The following is a 26505-nucleotide window of genomic DNA, read 5'->3' as shown; positions in this document are numbered from 1 at the left end:
CAATTGTTCATTTGTAAACAACAATGTGAACTTACAAAGTAGTGTATATATAGGACCATGTCAGAAAAATGTAGAACTCATTTGATAGAACCCTTATGACTTATGTACATGGCAGTGCTATATTGTCATTGATCCAGGCCTAGGCTGTGGTCAAACTCTTGGACTGTGTAGCTGATTCATACCACAGTTCATTGCTTACCACATGCCTTATGACCCGGCCTGTACAATGATTGATGAGTAATTTGCGTTGTGACAACACTTATTTTGATCCTGGTCACTGTAAATGTTTTGTTGATATAGTATATTAAAAAGATGGAAGAAGATATAAGAACTTTGAGATAACAAAAGAACATTAGAGATAGGCAGTGGTGAGTATGCCTGCATGATATTAGTACAACCTTTTCTTTAGACGGTTAACTGTGTAATTTTTCACTATGCATATATATGTTAACTTTATTGTCTGCATTTTTTCTCTTGGCCCCATATGTTACGTCGTAGCAGTTTTCCAATCCCCCCTGGTCAGTCCAATAATCTATTTTTTGTTCTTCCAAACTCTCAGATATATAAAGAGTTAACATGATGCAGACAAGACACTAGTCTTGGGAAAAATATTTCTTGTAAACTTAATTCTAGGGAAATGGTTTTCACTTCCCAGAAATGGTTTTCAATTCCGTACTCATCAACCACAAAGAAGATAACAGACTATTACTACGGTAATAGTCATCACTTTTCCTGTCGTATATAATATGGAGGTTTCTACATGTACCTTTTTACTTAGATTCCTAGAAGAAGAAAAAATGTAGAGTAGAATGCGTGTTTGAACATTACCGTTGAGTTTAGACACCAAACATCCAACAAATGACCTTTCCCGTTTACTGTTGCTAGTGTCAGCCTCTCAGTTGTTGGCTAAACATCTTGAAGGAAATGTTCCACATTTGCAAGTCATCCTGGGGACCTCAAGCTGGTTTACACAAGGAAGTGTCTACAGGATGAGTAATACACTGTCAACTCGGAGGATAAATGACAGAAGGGTGAAGAAAGAACAACCCATGTTTCTGTTGAATAACATGTTTTGCAAATCACCATCCACTGCCCCCCTCTCTTATTTGCTTTACTTTGAGCAAATTGTCACAAGATTACTACCCTTGATCGGAACAACATGAAAATTGAAGACGACTCTCAACCCAAAGTGAAGGACATACAAGGTCAGAGGAATACAGTCATGTACTTCTGGTTTGTTCTCTTTGCCTTAAACTGAAGCAGAACTTTCACATACATGTTTGAAAAATGTGCCCTAGAAATTAAGAGCTTACATTTTCAATGAACTCAATAACAATTGGTTAGCTTAAATTGCTATAAACAGTATATAATACTTATTAACAGTTGTATTCAGGTCCACATGCGCTAGAATCAAAATGTCATTGACCTATTTACACTATATGAATCATAAGCTATCTAAAGGAAAAATCAAACCAAGTTTTTAGATGAAAGAAGTGACAAGCTATGATTTACGGTGGAAAACGTTGATATACTTAATAACTTATGACAGTGACTATAGAATAATCCATTGTGTCACCTGTTGAGTGTTGTTAAGTGATGATATGCTCTGAAAAGTATGAAGTGAAAAGTAAGCATCGAATAGTCAATATTGGATCCAAAGAAAGTGCTGAATTTTCTCCAGTCCTCGAGCTATGATTGCAGAGATACATATAAAATAGCCATGAAAGATGCAAGAGACCAAAATGGTTTTGCTGACGCGGCAACAATACTGAACCACATACTAGTGCTCCAACAGCAAAAATCTGTGCAAAATATGTAACAAATACAGGAGATACAATCTGAACTTAGAAGATCTATACAAAAATGACTTCTGTGTTTTATCTGTTATGCATATCATGTGCTTCAGATGCATCATGTGCATCGTGCATCATAAATTCATGATATTGGACATGATACATCCCAATCAAACAGGTTGTATGTCATGAAGTATCAATAAAAAGATCCAGTTGTCACGGTTCAATGACGAAAGTCAAATAGTTGGCACGTTCCCAAGCAGTTTTTCCAATCAATGGGATGGTATCTGCTATGATGTCACCTCCGATATTCCATGGCCAGCAGTTTCGGGGAAGTATTACATTTCGACAATCAATGGACAGCGGAACTGTGCGAGATTTACGGCCACTAAAAGAGGAAATCCTTTTCATGGGCCTCTTGTTTACCATTTAGGAGAAAAGAAGGTCACAGAGGGGTCAAGGACTCTGGGCGACCAGGTGTTTATGTATAATTAGCTCAAGGTCAATAAGATAGTATCCCCAAATGACTTGGCTTGGAGGAGTCCTGTTGTTTTTGTTCTAGTAATGTGGGAGGGGGCAGTTTCAACACAACGTGCTGGTTTGTGGCAATGCTGATAAAAGCCTTACTGTTTTTTCTGTCAAGAGCAGGGCTGCTGTCTCCAGCTTGAAATTTTTATCCGCCCAACTCATTGTTTGAGATCCAATGTTTTCATTTTCATTGTTAAATCTGTCATTTTCAGCCTACAAAAATGCATTTTCATCAATTTTATGTCATGAAGTTCCAATTTTTGGGACGGACAGGGTGACATTTTGTTCTGTCCCGACAAGGAAATTTCCGTCCTGGGACGGAGGGACGGGTCCTGGAGACAGCCCTGGTCAAGAGTACATCAAGTCACACTTGTATTGTCAGTAACGTAACATGACCAGTTTACGTCCGATTTATTCAAAACGTTATTTATCCTAAAACCGCGCGGACAGAGCCAAATGTTTAACCCATGGGTAGAAATATCAGCTCTTCTAACAAGAAAATGCATGGTCTGTAAGTTTTTCTCCGCCTGTTAAACGCCGTGCGAGCATGTATTTATACTGGGGTATATGGTGTAGAATTGTGCTAGGCTCACCCTTTATCGTCCACCTCAGTATTTTCCCTTCTAGCGCTATACTTGAAGAACATAGACCGAAACAAAATGCACAGTAACTGTCGAAAGTAGTCTACAGACAAATGACAGTAAAATCACTATGTTTGTCCCTCCGCTTGCCCGACGCGATGGAAGAAAACAATTTTTGTATTGTGAATTTCCCCGAAATCAGCAGCACGTGGCTTTCACGTGATAAACGCATGGCCATGATGTTATGCCGTACAAAAATGTATTATCTGAGCGGGGTTCGCTAGGTTGTATCAAACCTTCCTAAAACTGGCAAGAGTTTCAAACCTCGAATCACCATGGATAGTCTGCATATCAAAGAAAGGTTTAACGTCAGCTACTTTTAAAAGATACTAGCTATCGTGTAAGTTAGAAAAACATGATGAAATACGCGGTGTCGAATTACATATGAAATGCGTCAAGCACGACGCTTCCGTGCAACTTGTTGTTACTGGTTCAGGAGTTTATTCCGTTATGTCACTGGACGTAAACCCTTTTAAATGTTTTGTATAAAAGAGAGAGATGCCTAAGGATCATACTTATGACGTTCTTTGTTTCTCATGACAACAGGCTTTGGCATAATACGCCGCGACATGTGGACATGACCCAATCTGGACGTAAACTACTCCTGCACGTAAATAGGTCATGTTACGTTACATAGTCCAATTGAAGATAGAATACTGGTGACTTTCGATTGATGATTTTGGATAAGTGAAAAAATATGGTACTTTGCTCATAGTTTTCTGTTTATATATTCAAAATACAATCCTACTTTATGTATGGTCAGATATTTTAGAGTGCCATTCAATACAATTATTCATACATCATTACACTGATGCCAGTTAAAAGGATTGGATCTGTATGTCCATGATTGGTTGATTTATGCTATGTGTTTATCTACATGTATGACCAACATTCATCAACATATTGATGAAAAATTAGATCAACTTTATATGTAAGTAACTTGTTAGTATAACAATGTAGAGTGACCAGTGTTAAATTTAAAAAATGTGAAATAATATGAGGCAAGAAAAACAAATTCATAAAGATCCTGTCCACAAATCAAATTAAAAAAAAAACCCACCGAAATAGAAACAAACAAAACAATTGATGAAGGTAAACTGGGTACAATGTTCAAGGACAAGCATTTCGTTAACTTACATAATATGTAATGATTACATGTAGATTTGTAATGCGCGATTGGGTAAACAGCCACTTGGGAGAGCCCCCTACTGGACATATATGGCATTGCAGCTTGTCATGTCAATCATATAGGAGCTGTTGAACTGTTGCATTTAATTTTTCACAATATACAGGTATAGAATCATAGCTTCTTGTTTACAAGTCACCCTTAAAAGTGCCTTTCCTCACAAGCCTTCAACGCCCTTCATACTTAGAAAGTTCGTACCAATAATGACATTAATGTTACATTTATCTTTCCTGAAAAGAGGCTATCTGCAAATTGTCAGTTTTTACATTTTACCATAAGAATTTCTAATTTTTTCCTCACTTGGTTATTTCATTGCAATGTAAAACATATCATGTGATGACTGACATGTTTTTTTTCTCCCCACCACCTGCATCAGCCCCACCTAGTGAAGTACCCTGGCACTGCAGGTTTTCTATCCTGGAAGACTGGTTTCAAGTGGTGGGTAGATGGCACTGAGATCTAGCACCATTTGAAATCAGTGCTTTCAGGACTAGCCCTTGCTGCTCCTGTGCAGGCTGGTATATCAGCAATATGTGCCATGCTTCTATGTACATCATAAAGAGCCATATCGTGTAGTTTGTAAGAGATTACTCATGAAAATGATTATTCTTTTATAAACATGAATATAGAAAATATGTGCCTTTTTAGATTTATCTGTTCTGTCAGTACATGTTACCATCATATTGGCAACCTTTCCACAGTTGCACAGAGTGAGGAGTAAATATATTGTAATGAACAAGCAAAAGCAAATATACTACATGCATTTTCCACTCCTTCGTAATACCATAATCTTTTTCAGGAAATTATGGTTGATATCAATTTAACTGGAGACATTTAATGTGTTGATTTAAAAAAAAAGTGTTATCTGAAGAACACCATTACAATTTGTAGCAATACATTGTGCAGATCAGTTGAAGCGTTATTTTGCTTGATGCAAAATTGACAGTTCACACATCTTACCACAACAACTTTCCCTATCCCCTTTATGTTGTGCACTGTCAAATTAGATTTTCCCCTTCACTTAACTGTTTATTTCATGGCAAACTTCCTCTATAGTTTGCTGCTTGGTGTCTTTTGACCTTATGCCTTCAACAGTGTAGTACAAAATACAGAAGAACAAGAAATACAACTAAGTCTGAAAGTTGACACATGTAATGCTGGTTTACAATGTTTTAAAGATACACAAATGATATTGAAATGTGTATCATCACTAATGTAATGTCTTGATACAGTAGTTTTGTTTATCAAGCCCACAAAAGTGTGTGTAGTACAATGGAAAGCTTTATATTTTTCAATCTGTACATGTACATGTACAGTTTTCGTCTTAACATATTCAATCAAAAACCAATTCCTTAGGCTTAGTGACAGATGAATATTCTGGTCTCTTTACCTTCCTATTTCCTGGGAATTCTGTGCACGGAAGCTGATTTCAGTTGGTGCTAGATAGAAGTCGGCGTTCTAGCACCATATGAAATCAGTTATCGGTGCACAGGCAAGCATCTGTGTTGGCCTCCTTCCAACCTTGCCTTTCTAGATGTCTAAATCTTGCAATTTCATCTCAACAGCAATCGCTGGGTCAGGATCAAAAAGTACACAAGACTCTTTTCTTTCTACTTTCCCAACATTTCAGGGCAAAAGCTTCTTTTGATAGATTTCTTGGGCAAAAACTATTTTTGTGATAACAGCAAACAGTGCAATCATAATCAACAGGTGAATGACTTTATATTAAGCAGACTGAAACTGACATTTCCTGAAATGTGACAGGACAATATAGCTGATGTTTTAAATACGTTTCACGGGTGCCAAGGTTTCCTTTGTATGTCCATTTGAAGTCAACTTCTATCATTTTTATTACAGATTCTACAAGTATGGAACAACTATATGATAGTGAAGTTCTTTTAGAACAGTCAAAGGTGTGCTAGTGCCAAATGACTGGATCTTTTTCCAGACAATTTGTTTGTTGCAGATCGTTTGTAAATACACTCATCTGTGAAAGACAAACAGACAACATTTCTTTCTCTGAATAGGGAAAATGTTCCGTCACGTTTCAATTCTAGAACAGAAACTATGGGATCTTTTGATAAAGAAAAAAGTGCCTGAAGACTATGTTTTACTTGCATGTAACATATCTGCAGTGCTAGACCTGTACCCATCACACTTGTACTTCTTAGCATGTGGCACAGGGATGCTTAGCAGTGCAAGTGTGACAGGTATGGTGTTTCCTTCTCTTCTCGACGGTTCCTTACAAAACTGGTGACATCAAGGTAAGGATAGTGGTAGTGACATGTATTCTATACATCCAAAGAGGATGTAACAAGACTGAGGTACATTGTATTTTACAGGTGTAACATTATTAGTGACAATAAAGGATAAGATATTCTTTCTCTAGAAATTGTGCATGTCATTTTGTTGTTGCTGTACGGATATTTTATCCTTTTTCAATTGTAAGCTAATTACTTACGTGTATTTATTTCAGAGTAAAAGAGAATAAGATGCTTGATAGATAAAGACTGTTCTAGTTACAAAATGTATCTATCATACATATGCACACAAAAAGTTGTATGAGGATTATGTTGGAGATGTTAATGTTACTGACTGTCTTGGGCTGTCTAAAATTGTATCTTCTTCTTCACCCAAGTCATTTTTCTTCTCCCACAGTTGAAAGAAGCCAAGCGGTTGGAAAAATTGAGTGAGCAACAGAGGATTGCAGAAATAGCCAGGCAGTCCTTAGGTCTGGTTACAGTTTATCTCACTCCTATACACTATGCCTGTTGTCGTAACATGTTTTTGTTGTTGTGATACAAAAATTTAACAATCCAAAAGCAGAATTACAGACTTTACATGTTGCTTATAAAACCGTTATGCTGATTTAGAAGAGGGCCTTTTGGTTTACTCTGTTGTTGATTGTTTCCCTCAGAGATGGATAAAGCTATAGCTAAGGAAAGAAGACAACAGGAAAAGGAGCTGCAGCATCTTCTACCAGAGATCGCACAAGTGGTGAGTTATTTTAATATACATTTCTTACACTTACTATGAAACACCCTGTCCTTGGTGCTGAATATAATTCACATTGCCTTTGGTCCACTTAGTCACTTAAGAATGATCACAAAACAACGTTTTTGAATCATCTATATATAATAGTTTTTATGTACATGTACTTAGAATATTGTTGTAGCTTGTTATACTGGCCATGTCAAAATTACAATGTACTGTCTTGTCCTTGTCAGGAGGGCTAGCCCTTTATAATACTAATACTAATAGCAACAGGCTAGTTGGGCAGCCCTGCTGTGTGTGCTGAACAGCCAAACCAATGAATAGAATAACTTATAATAGGAAGTCTGGGAGGGTACTGCATCCAATAAGAAATTCCATATCAACTGCTAATAAGAAGCAAATGAAGTAGTATCATAGCATAATACATTAATCAGCATTTCTAACAAATCAAACATCTAAACAAACAGCTCTTGGTTTCCTAGTGTAACACCCTGTCCTTGGTGCTGAATATGATTCACATTGCCTTTGGTCCACCTAGTCGTGTAAGAATTATCACAAAACAACTTTTTTCTAGCGGTTGAAGTCTGAGGTCCACTTGTTCAAGTGATAATCCTCTACATAATCATTCACCGCCACTAAATCCCACCACACTTGTTTAAAAGAATAGGCCATCCCAGTGTGAGTGGATCAAACCTTACAGTCCTGTCTTCTGCAGCTTGTACTTACTGTACAAAACTGGTGTGTAATACTTAATCGTATGGGCTGTGTACAGTTATACAAAACAAACAACAAAAAACTAACAAAAGACAAGTTTATTAAAATTGCCTTCTTCGTTGTTGTGTTAGGAAGAGGACCAGGCGGCCGGGCGTGACATGAGGACTGTGTCCTTCACTGGTCGCCCCCCTCCCGCACCCAGACCTCCAGACAAAGGAAAGGAGCCCTATACTGGGGACAACCCTGCCTTCAAAACAAATGAAAGTAAGTCAAAGTCATTGCTTCTTGGGATGCTCCTAACAAATCAAACATCCAAACAAATAGACAGCTCTTGGTCTCCTTCGGAACATCCTGTCCTTGGTGCTGAATATGATTCACATTGCCTTTGGTCCAGTTAGTCACCTAAGAATGTCACAACTTATATTTTTATGTTTATTCAGCATGTTATATGAGCAGTCTATGATGTATAGTAGTTGCTGAAGCTATGAATTGTTGTATAGAGATTAGGACTGTGAAAATGGTAAGTTTAACATATTTTGACATTTTGCAGGGATATCAGGGGCCAACCTTCTGTGGTCTATTCTTCGGGAAGAGTCGTACCAAAAACTCTTTGAACAAGATGCACGGATCGACAGAGAACTTGTGGTAAGCAATATTCAAAATTGACGTAAGCAAGTACAGTGACAAACATTTGTGGCACATGTTACATGTATTACTAGTAGGCTCAAAATTTTTTGTCCTTCCTTTCAAATTGTAAAAAATCAAATTCATGAGCAACATTTTACTTGTTGTTTTCCCTGTTTTCTCTTTCATGACGGCTAATAGTCCCATGTGCTTTTCCTATTCTCAGCTGTCTCCTGTGCTATGTTAAGTGTCTTCTGTAGGTTTTGTCCAATTGTCCGGCAGTGTGATGTGAAGTGGTAGAATCTTCCCTTTACACAAAACTCTCCATCTTTCATCTCTCAAAATCTCCTGGACATTACAATAAAGTCCATTAGGGATATCTGTAATCTCACATTTCCCTCATGGCTTATATAATAAATATATGTCCTCTCACTCTCAGGACCCAGCATATACTGTAACTCTGTCTGTGTTGTAGTCCTTCTTCTCTTAGGCTATGGTATGTTTCTCTCCTTCACTTTTCTGTGGCTTCTTCAACACGACCACATTCCGACAAGCAGTGTTCTATAGTTTCCTTTGTGTTTCAGTGATCACAAATGTTTGATATGCATTCTAGATTTGTAATGTGTTCCATACTGTTCAGTCTAGTGTGGTTTACTATATATGTTTCCAACTTTCTTGATTGCACTGTGTGTAACATTAATGGTATGTATATTCCAGAATGCCTACAAGGCCTTTACAAGAGAGAGACTGAAGAAACACAGGAAGCCTGGACGACTGGCCAAACGAAGCTATCCCGCACAAGACGACGTCAGTATTTTCAAACATAACACTGTTATTATATTATTAACAGCTTCTCATACCAAGATGATTAGATAAAAACAACAAAAACGAATAAATCAAAAAAGAATAATATGAGTGATTCATCTGTGGCAAATATCACATATATACAACATGTATGTGCTACAAAATTAAAGATATAGTTTGAGTTTCTATGTGATGTTAGTGTAACCATCTTTTGTACAATAACCCTTTTTTCAGTCTTACTGGGAAGAAATGAAAAGAAGCCACTCACTGATGGTTATGAGAGACAAAAAGGGCAAGGTAGACGTTATTCTGTAAGAAAATGGTGACAAGGAACAACTCTACTGAGAGTCTGAGACTATATCTAACTGTTGGGTTCTTCTAGGTGGTATTCTAATGGATAGAATGGCTCAACTAATCTGTTTGTGATTCTAACATCTTTGTTTCAGGTATATGTGTTTAGGGTTCAAGAGATCTGCATTTGTATTAAAATTGCAAAACTTTGAAAATATGAGTCTGCTGCAATATGGAAAGGACATTTCATCTGCAGCATGAAACTTTATAAGAAATTGGAAAAAAAAAAAAGAAGTGATTCAAAGCAGATCTTGTTCAATTGCAAAAGGTGTTTAACAGATTTGGTGTAATTTGATGGTGGTAAGGTCTCTCAGAAGTGTTCTGTGTTGCAATAAGGCTACACCAAGTAATTTTTATGGATGACGTCCGCGGGCGCATTGATTTTGGTCTGTTCCCAGAAAAAAACACAAGAAATTCCGGTTCTTGTAACTATGACCAAAGAGTTACGACAGTGCCGCAAATCAATGGGATATGGAAAGAAACAGGACAGGACAACAACTGCTGTTCAACTTCAACTGATTTATTCAAATTATTGCTGTTTTCATGATGAATAGAATAATTGTTAGTTGTTACACTGTGTTCTCTCATTCAATTTGTGTCCTAACATGTGTTGTCGACTGTTATATTTCAAATCTAGGTATCTTGTTTTTTCGGCCCTTCTTGTTTTTTTTCGCGCTCTCGCATTAGATTAAGGGTCTCCAAAGGACGTCATCCATAGAAATTACTTGGTGCAGCCTAATATTAATATGCAAAGGATGTAACTAGCAAAGTTTGTCACCTGCCTGTTCTTTTGAAAATGAAACTGCCAAACAAATACACTTTTAACAATCTAAACATTTGCAATTGCTTTCAAAGGACACCCATTTTTGCGTAGTTGTCAGTAAAGGTTGTATGTCCAAAATGCTGGTCAGGTATAACCTTTTGCTCAGTAAAAGTTCTAATTTAGTCAACTTACATATTTGTTTTTCACCTGTAGTTTCCAGATATGCACAGACTTCTGTCCAGCACTACCTACAAAGAGGCAAGGAAGAGCCATCACAAGAGGAGCCTGATGTTTCGTGCGTCGGAGCGCAACAAGAACCGTGCCGAGATCCTGATGTTCAACAACCCTCCGCCAGACTTTAACGACACGGAGGGCTACGAAGGGCCGCTGAGATATCATCCATCGTGGCTCGAGGATAGTCAGGTACGCGTTGTGTTGTGATTTTGAGTACAGCAAATTTACCATCTTGAACTTGGTGAGTTTAAAGTTTCCTGTTCAAAGAATGTTAGACTTTGACCATTTCTGGTAAAATGAATGAAATTTGACCGTATCTACAGAAAGCTGGAAGTTTGTAATTTGCATGGAAAGGTTTGCTGTAACAATATACATGTAGATATAAAAGAATGAAAACAGGTATGAAGTATGTATGGGTCTATAAGTACATCATATGCTTGTTATACTTAACATTGATCAAACTGCAAAATACAATAAACTGATGTACAACGTATGCATAATTCTTTTGTCTTCGACATCTACTGTCTACAGGAGGATAATTTGGACGGAAGTTGGCCAGCTCTGTTGTCTCAAGAGTCTGTGTGGCGGCATCTCGCGCTTGACAAGCCCTCGGACACCCATTCCAGCCCCGACATACCCGAAGAACACGACGACCAATCAGAGCGCAGCGCTTCTGAGCTGGGCAGGGAGATGGAGGAACAGCTGCGGATTTCTCCTGGCGAGGAGGAAGATGAGAACGACGAAATTGACCTATTCTTAAAGAAGAGGTCAAGGGTCAAGCCAAAGTATAGGTTCTTGACGGAGGAGGATGCGCGGACGGAAGGAAGGTTCCGACTCATGTTCCAGGAAAAACGAGACCTAAAGACGGCGCCAGAACGGATAATGGCGCAACCTCCGACCAGACAGGTGGTCACGGCCAGGAACAGGGGATCGAACAGAAGTAAGAAACGTTTTTATCTTAATAATAACAATACTTCCACCCGTAAGATATGATAGCAATTTTTATTCATCATGAATCATAAGGCAATGGAAGGTCAGTAAAATGTTTTTTGTCTTGATGGTAGGTTGCCTTCTTTGCTTTAAGTTTAACAGTGTTCACACGGGTTTATATGTGAGCAATAGTCAAGTACGTGTACATGTGTGACAGAGCATCCGTTAAAGTATATCATGAAACATTCCAATACACAAAAGATAGCCTTCTTAACATTGAATTATGCTCCAGTTCCTACTGTACCTTTATTTTTTTGAAGAGTAAGAAACACTTTGCATCTTTGATATTTCATATTTTCCTTTTTTCTATTTCCAGGTTCCTCTATTCGTTCTGCGACCAAGTCCGCCCCACCAACCCTCCTCAGCGACCAGGATACGAGTCACAGAACGGAGTGGCAGCCGCTGAGTCTGAACGCTGTGGCAGAGTACAAGGAGCAGCGGCCCGCCGTGGGGCAGGGCGAGTTCAAATTCGGCATGCAGCCGCGCTGGATTGTTGCTGATAGTGTAGCTTCGAAGTGAACACTCCCTGCTACACCATCAGTGTCTCCCAGAATGGCTGTTAAGCAGTGAACGATTTGTGTCTTGTATATGTACTTCTGAGTACAGTCAAACTTGTTTAAACTGTGACCACTCAAGAGACTTGAAGAAATGGTCACAATAAACAGGTTGTCACTGTAGACAGAGTCATTGTAAATACGAATCGATAAGGCACCATCAGAAAGTGACCACTGTGGACAGATGGTTCTTATGTAGCCACTAGTACAGGTTTCAATGTACTACTGAAGAAGACTAGGATTGTGATATAAATATTCAGATCCAGTGAAATATGAAAAGATGACTTAGTGATACAATTCTATGAGGATTCAAAATCCAAGGGCTGTGTACAAGATCTATGCAAAATATCTATATGCTGCTTTGAATGAAACTTCCATGTTGCTCATGTTTGCTATTGGCACAACTAGTTTGTCAATGAGACCTGTAAAAATGGTCTACTATTGATACAGTATACAGTTGCACTCAACTTACAGTCCTTTATTATACAAGACTAAGTCTGTGATAACCAATAACATTATTAACATTTCAAACAGACTGTGTGTGAATAAGCCAATGCACATTGTAACAGAAAACAAAAACAGAACTGTCAAAATTCATGAATCGGTTGTGCATACACTTTGTATCCTGGTGCCACTCTGGTGTAAAATTTATAATAGATTTTTTCATAGTTTGCACTACCAGGTATTTCTATGAAAACTTAGTATACAAAAGAGACTGTAGTTATGATCCAAATACAATGTAGATTGATACTATTTCTGCACATATAGTAAAGTGTAATCACATTAATGGCATTGTGAAAAAAATTGTCTGTCATACATAGTTATTACATTTTGCAGAGCATTTCAATTATGACTTGTCTCAAACAAAACAATCCTCAAAGAGGTATTTCCAAGTATTGAATGGTGCTAAATTAACACTGTATGTTAAGTATGAATTCTACCATAAGTCGCTGCCAATGTTGCACCCATTTTAATTGATTATTTTCATATTTGCATGTCCTATGTTTACAGTCTGAGGTTTGACTGTTTTAACTTTTTCTGCTATGTTCGAATTTGCAGAGTACTGTATGATTAAGTTTGAGGCATTTCTGTTTTTATCGGTCAATGAATACTGCCATACCAGTAATGTTAGAGTCTACTAAAGACTGATATGATAACCATGAATGGACCAAACCTTATATTATAATCAGGCGTAAAGTCTGTTTATGTATCAGGCAACAACACTCTCAATCCTCAATTGAGGTTTGCGGAGAGGAGACTCGGGAGCTATAATATGTTTAGATACCAGGCTACAAAAGATAACCCCAAAGCAGATGCTGGGGTGAAAGATCATAATGCATTCTAATGACTAGACTTCCCTGACTGCCAGAGAAGCCCAGCCATCATCCCAACATCTGCTTGGAGATTATCCCCAAGATGCTGCAAGTTTGAAAGTGTTATAATGCTGATGAATCAGACTTCTGAAATGCTACATTCTCGCACACTTCTCAAGCCAATAAAGATCATATTTTCTGTTGAAGACATGATGTAGAATTATTTTCTTGGCATTTCTCGGTTGCCTTTAATTCATGTGTGGTAGGTGTGTAGTAGATGTGTGGTAGATGTGTGGTACTACTGGTAGATGTGCGGAGTTTACTAGTAAAGTCTATCAGTATACTGTCAAGACATAATATGATGAAATTTGCAGTTATTATGGTAGCAGGTACATCTACATCTACATTTATTAATGTAAAAAGTAGGGGGGAGTTGAGGTCCCGGGCTAAGGCGGCCAGGACTCCAGCCTGGCACGGAACGACTCAACGGTGGCAGCCGTCGCAACCATGCCAGATGAGAATGTACGCACATATGAAATTTTCCGGGACATATGAGTACTTACATATTATATTCAGGGACTGACCACAAAGTATAGTGGTGGAGTAGCAGCCTGGAAATATTGGCAATTTTTTTAAATACATTTCCAATCTCACTGTCATACATTTTTTATTTGTACACGTCTGGAGCAGATAATATTTTAGTTTCACCCCCCCTGCATCAACCTTGGTCTATCCCTTCTATCATAGAATTGAACTCCGTCCCCATTAATAGCTGCAATGAGAATAATATGCAGCATGTTCACTTCACGTTTCTCCACTAAAAAGTCTGATGAAAAGATTCACATCTTTACTTTAATACCCGCCAAGTACGGACATAGAAGTGACCTGAGACCATGAGACCTGGAACAGTCCTACCTGACCGAAAATTCTACTCTACTCTCATGGTCAGCCGGGGCCGTTGCCGCCATATTTTCTTGACCATCGTCTTGACCACTTCAAAATCATCCAAAACAGTCACAACAAAATACCTAACGATATGGACATCTCCGCTGGAAAAATACACATGCCAATAGTATGGGTCCTCTTACAATGTATGAAAATTGAAATAAGGGTCGACAGTGTATAATCTATGCCGCCGGCAATATAACTTTTAAACTGTCTAGACGGGAGTTTTTAGTTCAGATTGGCGGCCAGACCGAAGCGGCAAGGCGTGTGATATATCCCGACATTCTGCGATCAAAGCCCGCTAGCTACACGATCACACGGCCTTCCGACGCTAAAATTACAACAGACAGAGTTTCTACTGACCTGACGGTTGCAGAAGGAGAGTTTAGAGCACATTTGGAGGTAATTTTGGCGCCCGGCCAGACTTCAGGCTGATGATGATCACTCCCCTTGACATCTGCACACAGAACAGCTGATAAGGGTCAAAGGGCGAGCACCATATATGGTCAAAGAAAAGGCTGTTAGGTAGCTTTTACGTATACTTAAATTCACGATACGTTCCTATTCATATAACGTTATCAAGACTAGGCAGCGAGTTAAAACGTGTTTTCACTATATTCTACAAATATTTAAAAGTATAGTTTCATATTTCACAGCAAGGGATGCTCGATAAATGTAACATGGACAAACGCATAACCTACATAAATAGCCTTCACGCGTAACTCGTCCAGCCTAGTTTCTGACAAGCATCAGAAGAAGAAGCAACATGGACAGAAAGTTGGTCTTTCAATCTTTGTTTTTCGCGGCGATCGCCGTCTTATTCGTCGCCTCTGCAGTCAAGCCGTCTGATGAAGCTTCTCTGAGGATGATCATGGATCTGTTGAGTGTTCCTCAGACGCCGGAAAGATTCAAGACTGAAACCAACGAGGTAATTACAACGTGACACTATGTCTTGTGATCTTTCCATAATTTTAGATTTGTTAAAATGATTTCATACCAACGATCGGGACAATGTCTATGCTTCCAGTTTCGAATATCTTTTTGAAGGTTTGATTGAGAAAAAAAGAGGCCATATATATATATTTTTAACGTTTTGTTCACCAGAATTAGAACAGACTATAAAACGTTAACGTTACATATTAGTCTGGCACCTATGCCTTTTTTGTTTTAAAAGTAGACATGCCTTACAGACAAATACTGTAGTAGACACATCAAGTTAACAGAATTTAAAAGTATTTTTTATTTTGTCTGTTGAAATTTCCGTTACCCCTCCCTTTCTCACCTGTGATGACTCACCTGTTGGCAGTCAGGTGATGTCTTTGTACCTGTCTATTATCCCGGACGTGAAACATGGAACAAGAAATGTTCACAGTTTCTACTTTCAATTGGTCACATAGAAACTAGAACATCAGTTATTCTTTTATTATCTTAAAGTATTAGATAATAAAAAAACTGAAATAAAACATAAAATGTAGATGTTATCAACATGAAAATAGTTTGAGGCTTGGAATCTTTAAGCTGACTTGATCATGTTGAAGGCATGTCACAGTTGTTAAACCGGAGATATCTCAGAATGTTACCATTGTACAGCTGTAAACCCTGGTAAACATGTGAATGTCACATGCCAGACCAGGAGAGATCTCTGGATGTTACATATGTAACCTAACACCTTAAAAGATCGTAGCTATGTCACATGCCAGACCACGAGATACTAGTACCCAGGGATGTTACCTCATGATAAAACAACATCTTTAGAACTCTTATCAACCATTAACAATATTCAAACTGTTTGTTTGTTGGGTAAAATCTTCAGTCGTCACTTTTGATACACCATTGAAAGGCTTGGAGACGGCATGTATGTGTTTCTACCTGGTTCAAACTCATTCTATAGTGTGACAGAAATTTACATTTGGTTAAGACATATTTTGAATACAATTAGCCCTTATTATTACATGTTGATGATGATCACCCAGGTTAAGGGGTTGAAAGTCCACATGTTATCACTTGCAAATAAGCTAGGTAATTAGGTCAGTACACTTTGGTAATCAAGGAACTTTTTACAATTATAAACCTATAGACAAGCGGAGACCCCTTTTAAAACTCCTACTTTTTAAAAACATCTTTTGCGTCTTTTAACAGGTTGACTATCAAAGTCATGGCCTTCAGGTTATGAAGTTCAGATGGGACAACTGTGGGTCTGCTAATGATCCAGTCAAGGTCAAGAACGTGACCTTGCTGCCTGACCCTGTTAGACTGCCGGGTGAAGCTACGCTGGGTTTCACTGCTCAGATCTTCACTACTGTGGACTCCCCTCTCAAGGCTCAGGTGGTCATCAAGAAGAAGGTATACATGGTTTAGTGCCATATTCTCTCCCTACCATTACTGCATTACTAAGTAGCATGGCATATTGTATTTTATTGTATTTGTGCATCTGTGATAATACTATAAAACTTGTTACAGTTTAATTTCTAGTAACGTAACACGACCTAATTACGTGCAGGAGCAGTTTACGTCCAGATTGGGCCATGTCCACATGTCGCGGTGTATTATGCCAAAGCCTGTTCTCATGAGCAACAAAGAACGTCATAGATATGATCCTTAGCCATCTCTCTCTTTTATACAAAACAATGAAAAAGATTTACGTCCAGCGATATAACAGAATAAACTCCTGAACCAGTAACAACAAGTTGCACGGAAGTGTCGTGTATTACGTATTTTATGTGTAATTCGACACCCTGTACTCCATCATGTGTTTCTAAATTACACGATAGCTAGTATATTTTTAAACGTAGCTGACGTTAAACCTTTCTTTGATATGCAGACTATCCATGGTGATTCGAGGTTTGAAACTCTTGCCAGTTTTAGGAAGGTTTGATACAACCTAGCGACCCCCGTTCAGATGATACATATTTGCACGGCATAACTCATGGCCATGCGTTTATCACGTGAACGCCACGTGCTGCCGATGTCGGGGAAATTCACAACACAAACAATTGTTTTCTTTCATCGTGTCAGGCAAGCGGAGGGACAAACATAGGGACTTTACTATCATTTGTCTGTAGACTACTTTCGACAGTTACTGTGCATTTTTTTCTGGTCTATATTCCTCAAGCATAGCGCTAGAAGGGAAAAGACGGAAGTGGGCGATAATGGGTTAGCCTAGCACAACTTTACATCACATACCCCAGTTTAAATACATGCTCGCACGGCGTTAAACAGGCGGAGAAAAACTTACAGACCATGCATTTTTCTTGTTAGAATAGCTGATATTTCTGCCCATTGGTTTAACATTTGGCTCTGTCCGCGCGGTTTTAAGATCAATAACGTTTTTAATAAATCGGACGTTAACTCCATTCATGTTACGTTACATGTACATACATGTAATTCCACTTACAGAAAAACTGAATAGAATTACATTGAATTATCTTGATCTACATTAATATCATTTATGTACATTAATATTAGCCACATGTGCACAGTCTTAAGTGCCTAAGGTCGATATCATTAAGATAACATTATTTAGATACTCAGGGAGGTCAAAGTTTGTATGTATTGAGGTCTCCTGAGAATTCTTGATTTTTGTTTGAAAGAATCAATTCTACAACAAGATAATTGTCTGTGAAGAGGAGGGTTATACTTATAGATAACACTAACGTTCTTCCTGACATCTTAACTAGACAATCTTTGGGTGGATCGAGATCCCGTGTATCGACGAAGTGGGTTCCTGCACGTACGGCGACCTTTGCTCCAAGATTCTTGGAGACACGTGTCCACCACCACTCAGTACATACGGCATCCCCTGTCACTGCCCCTTCAGGGTGGTAAGTATATCAATATGTACGCAGCCTTGTCACAAAGTTAGAGTAGGGGGGTAGTACCCAAAAGTAGCAGGCGAGCCATGTAGTGACAAATTAGTACATTAATTTTAGACCCCCTAAACATTGTTTTTGGTGTAATCTGGGCAACTTTTATGAGTAATCTATATATATAACTTTTGAAATTTACGATCTTTTGTAAATTCTGTGCATGTGAAAGAATCCATTCATAATCTGCTGTGAGTTTACGCCTGTTTACCAATCTATGCAAATCAATTCGAGCCAATCATCGTTTTCTAGGTCACTGATTAAAGGAATAATAATGATAATAATGGTTTATTGGTCAGAAATCACCCGTGCAATGGCAGCCAGTGCTGAATTACAATCACATAATACACAACAGATACAAACATGTATTTGCTTGACACCTGCACTTTGTGGCACTGTCGCAAGGGTCTGGGTGGCTAACATCCGGTGCCAGCAGGTGACCTCAATACCACCTTCCCCAACCGAAGTCAGGTACCCATTTACACCTGGGTGGAGTGAGGAAAGCCGTGTAAAGTGCCTTTCCCAAGGGCACAACATCGGGGCATAGCAGTGGTTTCGAACCCGGGACCTCGGTTCTGGGCGAAACACCCTACTGATTGCGCCACACGATGCCACTATATGAATGTTTCGTTGTGGACCTTCTGACATGTTGTTGTGGTCACAGCAAGTAATCTTATTGATGACGTCAGTGCTCCGATTGATTTGCATAGATTGTGCAGAGCAGGGCTGTCTCTAGTTCTGAATTTTTTTTCCATCCCACTCATTGTTTGGGAGCCGATGTTTTGATTTTTCGTTGTTAAATTGGTCATTTTAACTTAACCTTACGAAGATACATTTTCATCAATTTCATGTCATAAAGTAAAAATTTTGGGTGAAATTTTTTTCCGTCCCAACAAGCAAATTTCTGTCCTGGGACGGAGGGACGGGTCCTGGAGACAGCCCTGGTGCAGAGGGTGAAGCAGGCCTTAGTCTTCAGCCTTGTTTGTGTGTTTGCTTTTTTGGTGAAGCCTCAGGGGCGGAGACATCTTTTTAGTATCATAACTGCTTTGAAAATATTCCTTGCACTTAAGCATTCACTAGCTTAGTCTCTTGCAATTTAGAAATGATTTGCTTCAGTCATTGAAACAGATGAGTAAAGATGGCACATATGTTTGTTGTCAGAAGGTGTTATAATGAGAAGTTTAAGTTTGCTGCCATACACGAACAAACTACTGGCTTAAAATTGTATCAGAAAGCACACATATGCAAGACAGGCAAAACATCCTTTTTTTATACTAAAATGGGCAAGATACGTTCAGAGCCTGTGAAAGTTGATGATTTTGTGTTAAGTGATATAGGTATTGCTACTTTATTTTTGAATCCGGATCAGTACTGTACAGTGTCTCCCTCTAGTGACATTCCTCATGTTTGCACCCAATCCAGGGAAACTACACCTTGCCACCCACTAACGTTGACATCAAAAGTACAGGAGGCCTTCCCTCCTGGCTGGAGAATGGAGACTACCAGGTCCAGGCCACGGTCAGCTCCAACGGCACGCGACTTGCCTGCTACAAGGCCGAGCTCTCCCTCACTTCATGATTGACCCTCAGGAGTCTATAAGTGCCTTTTTTCTAGCCTGGAGTCCAGCCTTATTAGCTTTAGTCCGTTGGCTGGACTCCAGGCTACCTTTTTGCACTAGTTAAGTCCATATAATACTGGTATCTATTTGATACATTAAACTTTGCAAAATAAAGACCAAACAAACATTTTTTGTATGCCTTGAATTTTGTAAAGGCTATACTCATACTCATGTTTTGTATTGTTGGTGCATGTCTTCTAAAATACTGTGTTTTCTACAGTAGTCCAAAGTTGGAGCACTCAGCTAAACTCACAACACTTGCCATCTTTATACACAGAGATACTTTCTATAACGTTATCTTTTTATAGTAGTAGAGCGTAAAGTGCCAATATATAGCTAAGAATCTTGGGAGTAAAGACACTTATCTAGTTTTATGAAGAGCTTGAAAATTTTGAAATGACAGGATTTGCTAGTAGTAAAAATTCAATTGAAAGATCAAACTTTCACACTAACATTCATTTGTAATAGCCTTATTGTGAAATATATTAAATGGACAATGTTTTAACCGCATGATAAATCAGTGTTCTATATTTGGCAGTATCTTATTGAATGTAAACATTATTGATTGACTTTTGAAGATTATTGTTTGTTGATTGATTGATTGTTTCCTGCTTTTGATTGTTTTGAGAAATTGGTAAGTGCTACATGCATATGCATGAGATAATGCTATCTTTATTTCTGAATGTCTGACATGAAGTTATTGACTTACTTGCTAAGAGGTACTGTGGGGCTAACTGATGCTGCATTCTTAGCAATATTGAATAACTGAAATAATGAAGTGCTATTACAGTAATTAAACCCTTTAATTTGAAATCACGAAGCATCATAAGAATAAACAAGAGTCTTAGGACCCAAAATCTCCATGAAACTTTGTTTTTTTATTAAACCAGTTCCCCCCATTCTATATCGCTCAATGGTATGACCCACACTGGCCGGGCAAGGGGAGAAGTGGCTATAAATAGCTACTGACCTAGATAAGAGACCAACAGATGGTGCGACCTCAAAGCCCATAATAGAGTAGATATTCCTCATTACTTATGCAAATTCAGTACGAATTTGCATAATTAGCACTTCAGTTTGTACATCTCTGTCCAACCTACCTGCATATCAAATAACATGAAAATCTGTCGCTCCTTTCTTCAGTTATTCTCCTTGGAAAATATTTACAAACATGCCATTGCAGTTCCAGTGACACATACCAGGGGGCCCAAAATCGACCTTGACCTTTCTCCTCCCAGCACCTACCCACATACCAAATATCATTTCAATCCATCCACACGTTCTTCAGTTATGCTGATTTTCAGCGTCCGGTGACACATACATACACACACGGTGACACAAACATACACACATGCGCACACACACGCAAACACACTAACTTCGCATGATTTGCACTTCAGTGTGTACATCTCTGTCCAACCTACCTGCGTACCAAATAACATGAAAATCTGTTGTTCCTCTCTTCAGTTATACCCCTTTAGAACATTTTTACAGATAGGCCATTGCAGTTCCAGGGACACAAACCAGGGGGCCCAAAATCGACCTTGACCATTCTCCTCCCAGCGCATACCCACATACCAAATATCATTACAATCCATCCACACGTTCTACAGTTATGCTGACTTTAAGCATCCGACGACACCCATGCAAACGATTTACCTCCTTACTTATGCAAATTCGGTCTCATTTGCATAGTTTGCACTTAAGTGTGTACAACTTGGTCTAACCTACCTGTGTACCAAAGAACATGACGATCTGTTGATCCACTCTTCAGTTCTTCTACATTGAAGATTTTAACAAATACGCCATTGCAGTTCCAGTCACACATGCCAGGGGGCCCAAAATTGACCTTGACCTTCCTCCTCCTAACACCCACCCACATACCAAAAATCATTACAATCCATGTACAGGTTCTACAGTTATGGTGACTTTAAGCGTCCGGTGACACATACATACACACAAACGCAAGCAAAACAGTATCTCCATGAAAAAGCCTTTTTTCATGGAGATAAATATGTTGACATGAACGTGGTGTGAACATTTAGTTACTTTGTCTTGTATATCATATTATATTACTGCCGGAGAACATTGTATATAAAGATGATACCATACATGACGACCTGTTCACCTGAGCTGCAAAACACAATGCACACGGCTTAAAAGCGTCATCTAGCAGTCTAAAATATTATTGCAGGATACTGCAAAAATTACACGGCGCGCCAGGTGTCCCTGTTTTCACATGAGGTTATTCGTGACCAATATTCACCTCGGTGACCTGTATTGATTGGAAGGAAGACTATTTTCAACGAAAGGGCAAGTGTTTCCAAGTGCACATTTTATATATAAGTATTCTATTAATCATATTCACAGATTTAACAAAAAGAATACAATTTTGTTGTCCACTCCCTTGAAATGTGTAGCAATCAGAGCATATCGAACTTTAGATAAAACAGAGCAAAGCAAATTCTATGGACTTTAATTTATTGCCAGATATCGCGCGTATTGATACAGAGCAATACGTTTGCACTGCAAATTGTCACACAGAAAACGCGTTTGCTCCAGTTTTGGTGTGCCTTCTAAATCTAAATCCACCATGTCACTGTTAGGATCAGTCCTTCTGGTTGTGATTGCTGCTACCTCCTATGTCCATTCTTCGGGCCAGGAGACCAGTCTTGTCCGGGATAACATCCGCCATGTTCGTGCGGTTCATCAGCCCCCTCAGGGGCAATGTGTGCACCTAACTTTTGGTGGCACTTCTCGCGTTCACTTCTACGTCTGCTGCAACAACTGTAACGAGAATGGCGGGAACCCCACCTGTGACAATGTACGTAGGTAGCTGTACTTTGCATCATGTCTTTCCTTTTCCCAGTTTGATGTATGATGTGGTGAATTTCACCTGTGTTGGTACTGAGTAGTTAGCATAGTACAGAGTTAAAACTTGATTCAACACCAAAAATAAGCGCATCGAATTTCCGACTGTCCTTCCAAGGACGGTGAGCTGGGATGTCGGACCCCTGGTCTAAATGTGCGTTCTGTCTCAACGACAATGTAGGATCAACTCACGTCAAGGCCTTTGCTTTGTATCCTAGCAAAGGATTTGGTAAATAGTACCGCATTTGTCTTCTTTCTGGGTCTTGTTCTTAGTTCATCGAAAAAGCCAACAAAAGTATTGAACATGGAACAGTCGATGCGCTACTTTTTTTATGTTGGATCTAGTTTTACGAAGGGTGATCAATAAGTTCTCTGCGTCACCCATGAATAAGGTGCAAAACTCAAATTTTATACATGTACATACGGTGTGAAGGGGCGTAGTCATATAAGTAGTATAAAGTCTTTTAGCGATATCCACCAAATTTCAATTTATTGTGTTCGTTACTTTCTAGTCGTTCTTTTGAAAATCAGTAGGTAATTGACGAGAAAAACAAGATTGAACTGTAATCAGAGCTGTATGGGTCGTGTTCTTCATATGCATGTCATGAAACGTACGAAGACATTGTGAAAATGTTTGATGAGTATTCCCTTCACATTGCAACTAAAAAGAAGTGGGTATCTGCCTTTCAGCAGAGCAAGTTGACCAGCACACCTCGCAGCTCAATTGTCCGTGTTCTTTTTCTTTCTCGCTCATTTAATGCAAAGTAACGATCACAGTGATTCAAATTTTGGTAGACTTTGATAAGAGGCTTTATACTTTATGATTATGCTCCAAAACAAGTCTAAAGTTCACAACCTTACACAATAGCTTGTAAAGATATCAATAATAGGTGACCTTTAACAAGGAGTGACCTTTAACTGCTACCTTGTCCCCCAACGACCCGGAGGTCAAGGGACTAGGTAGGTAGGGAGGTAACAAGGAGTCCAGCCTGTACTGATAACCTATCATAGTGAAACAAATAGCCCAGACGTTGATAAGAAAGAAAGTAAACAACGTATACAGAAGCTCTCAGCATGCCTGATACAATTCTCATTAATGGGGGTTTCCTTTTAGATCAGTATAAGTTTTGGTAATATCCATATTAATCACCGTAAGAGACTCCGTAATATTAGTTTCTTTCCCACATGACCTACATCTGTAACAGTAGAATTCAAAGTGTACCTTACCAGATAATCCACGTGGGGAGGCTTTGTGTAATTTGCTGTTTTGCAATAAAAATTACATCAACATAAAAAAAAAAGAATGATGAAAAATGTTGAAACTTTCGATGGGAATGTTTTTAGACCACCTACCATGGCGCGAGTGACGGGCAGTACTGTGGTCACTGTGGCACTGACAAGGGTGACGGGTGGCTGAAGATCAAATATTTCAAGTGTGGAGGTTGCGTTGGCCAAGGCGAGGTGCAAGAAAAGTGAGTAATTGCGAATTCATGACGACTTCACTAATCTATAGTTCATGAAAGAAGAAGGAGCAGGCACCTTTGTTTTCTATTTCACAACTGACCTTAAGCTTGCAAATTGTTTCCTTATTACGACTAGATGCACTGAAAGGTATAAAAGGAATTTTCCCGGGCTGTGCTGGATCTACAGCTCCTGCATCCAACATCGCTGTAGGAAGCGTTTTCCTTCGGATCTGGGAGGTGGACGGAATGCCAGGTAACTTAACGTTTTATGTTATACCACCTATATTTCTTCCTATGAAGAAATGAATAGTCGTTTAACAAATGCAATGATATCAACAAGAACAGCAAGTTGTTTAGTTGTGATGCCATCATGAATAAGATGTGACAATCAAAGTTGATCACTCCAGTCCCCTCACGTTTGAAATCAAGACACTACGACGCAGAAGAGTGAATAGTAGGAAACGTAAACCACTTAAAAGGTTGTTTTGTTGGACAAGTCTTTTTGAGGACATTAAAGCAAACAATACTCTGGTGATTTTGATGTTTTTTGATGTAGTAAGTATCGTGAGGTGCTCCTTTTTCATCCAGCTGGAGCCTTGACGGTGATAATGAACCCTTCTGCGGTGATGACAACTGTGGCCCAGGTGAGGATTCCACCAACTGCCCCTTCGACTGCTGCCCGGTGAGCAACCCAGCGGAGTGCGGGAGAACCAACGGCACGTGTCCCCCGCCCTGCTGTTCTGATACAACCTGCTGCGGCACTTCAGGAACTCCCAGCATCCTGGGGGGAAATGTGCTGGTCCTTACGCTGACTAGCATGATGGCGTTTGTCCTCATCTCGCTTCGTGATTAAGCAATGAGAACAATAAGCGCTCTGACACATAATATGCGATGCTTTCAGAAATATTGTCTATTTCTCTATATGTAATGAGGTTTTATGAAGATTCGCCTTTACCCGTCTTTACATCATTTACGTTGAATCAAACATTTCGTGCAGTGGAAAAATTATCAAAGCTGTAGGTATAGGCTAATGGCTATTACAAGTGTGAGGCTCTGAAAATGAAAGCACCGATATGTAACACAAGTACACACACTATTAAAACCACTATATCGATTATAGAAACGAACAAAAAAAGTTTGTTTGTTTGTTTGTTGGAAGTCACATGTATGTTCGTGTTGTTATGTATTTCCTATCGATAAGGGTAGGGATACGTCCCCAAGATATGTTCCCAACTTTTGAACACTATCTTTCAAAGTCGGGAAGTTAGTGATTTCCAAGGTATGTAACACTACAATGAGTCATCCTATCAAGATAGCAATATGTTAAAGACATGTCATACTAGAAAAGACAACTGGACAAGATACACATATGCACAATTTAGGTATTCCATGTACATTACACCAACACATCATAACATACACATAAATGCAACTTACTTGAAGTACATCTAACCGGTGCATTTGCTCAACGTTTTTTGTTCTGGTCTTACAAATGTATAAATAAATGTGTATGTGTCAGCCCTTCAGAACGTTACAATTTACTGGACATGGACATTCGACCACCTCTATTGGTGAACTAGTTGTAAAGCAAACGTGTCATTTATGATCCAATATCCCATGATTTTGTTTTTGAAGTGTCTTAGATATTATCTTTCTTAATTTTAAATGATCGCATTTTCGAAAACAAAGTAAAATAAGCCTATAAAAATCCAAACCCCCTCGCGAGCCTTTCGCAATGTCCCCATTCCCGAAAAGACGGAAATTTTGCAATTTGATGGTCGTTTTAGCCACTTTTCTGGGGGCGGCCGGGAGCGGTACTGCAGATGAGGCTATGATAGGGTACGTAGTCCCGACTTGTAAAATGTAAAAATGTACAATAAATTAGACTTAAAGCCAGTAAAAACTTTTCCAAATAGGTCCGGAAATATTTACATACATATAGAATGACATTTGTTAATATAAGCCACATGAAAAGGGTGGTTTCAGGGGCTACAAAAGGAGCCCCTGTAACACTATGTACGCCGGTTGAAGCGCCACCTACATTCGTGTATACATTATACTTGTACGTCGTGTGTAGGTTAAAGATATCTGTGGACCGTCCAACTGCTTATATGGGTAAGGGGCTGTCAAGGAAGCCCGGCCATCATTCAGAAAATGATCTTTCACCCCAACATCTGCTTGTATATCCGTATCCGATTTTCTGACAACTTTGGCTGTTAATCTGCTTATATCAATACACATCTAGACAACAGACCA

General features: G+C 39.0%; 2 protein-coding genes and 1 long non-coding RNA gene across 11 annotated transcripts in view; 2 read left to right on the top strand and 1 right to left on the bottom strand.

The window, feature by feature from the left end:
• LOC136435443 (myosin-11-like) overlaps window positions 1-13695 on the top strand; it is a 43530-nt gene extending 29835 nt beyond the window's left edge. For 6 of the 7 annotated variants that reach the window (XM_066428944.1, XM_066428946.1, XM_066428945.1 and 3 more), the window contains 9 exons: window positions 6807-6879; window positions 7066-7145; window positions 7988-8120; window positions 8407-8501; window positions 9198-9287; window positions 9519-9581; window positions 10612-10821; window positions 11164-11572; window positions 11939-13695. In XM_066428944.1, coding sequence (XP_066285041.1) covers window positions 6807-6879; window positions 7066-7145; window positions 7988-8120; window positions 8407-8501; window positions 9198-9287; window positions 9519-9581; window positions 10612-10821; window positions 11164-11572; window positions 11939-12141 — 1356 coding nt within the window. In that variant the 3' untranslated portion in view covers window positions 12142-13695. The remainder of the gene's footprint in view (window positions 1-6806; window positions 6880-7065; window positions 7146-7987; window positions 8121-8406; window positions 8502-9197; window positions 9288-9518; window positions 9582-10611; window positions 10822-11163; window positions 11573-11938) is intronic. The other variant, XM_066428951.1, reaches the window with a different exon arrangement.
• LOC136435444 (uncharacterized) overlaps window positions 1-14916 on the bottom strand; it is a 41505-nt gene extending 26589 nt beyond the window's left edge. For all 3 annotated transcript variants that reach the window (XR_010755841.1, XR_010755843.1, XR_010755842.1), the window contains exon 1: window positions 14798-14916. This is a non-coding gene — a long non-coding RNA (uncharacterized lncRNA). The remainder of the gene's footprint in view (window positions 1-14797) is intronic.
• Window positions 14917-15141: 225 nt separating this feature from the next.
• On the top strand, window positions 15142-20387 carry LOC136435442 (ganglioside GM2 activator-like). The gene is made up of 4 exons (XM_066428943.1): window positions 15142-15362; window positions 16574-16777; window positions 18112-18255; window positions 19720-20387. Exons 1-4 carry the CDS (start codon window positions 15201-15203, stop codon window positions 19873-19875), a joined length of 666 nt encoding a protein of 221 aa, XP_066285040.1. The 5' UTR covers window positions 15142-15200; the 3' UTR covers window positions 19876-20387.
• Window positions 20388-26505: the final 6118 nt, after the last annotated feature.

Source organism: Branchiostoma lanceolatum, chromosome 5, assembly GCF_035083965.1.
Source record: "Branchiostoma lanceolatum isolate klBraLanc5 chromosome 5, klBraLanc5.hap2, whole genome shotgun sequence".
Lineage (NCBI taxonomy): Eukaryota > Metazoa > Chordata > Leptocardii > Amphioxiformes > Branchiostomatidae > Branchiostoma > Branchiostoma lanceolatum.
This window is presented reverse-complemented; position numbering and strand designations above follow the sequence as displayed.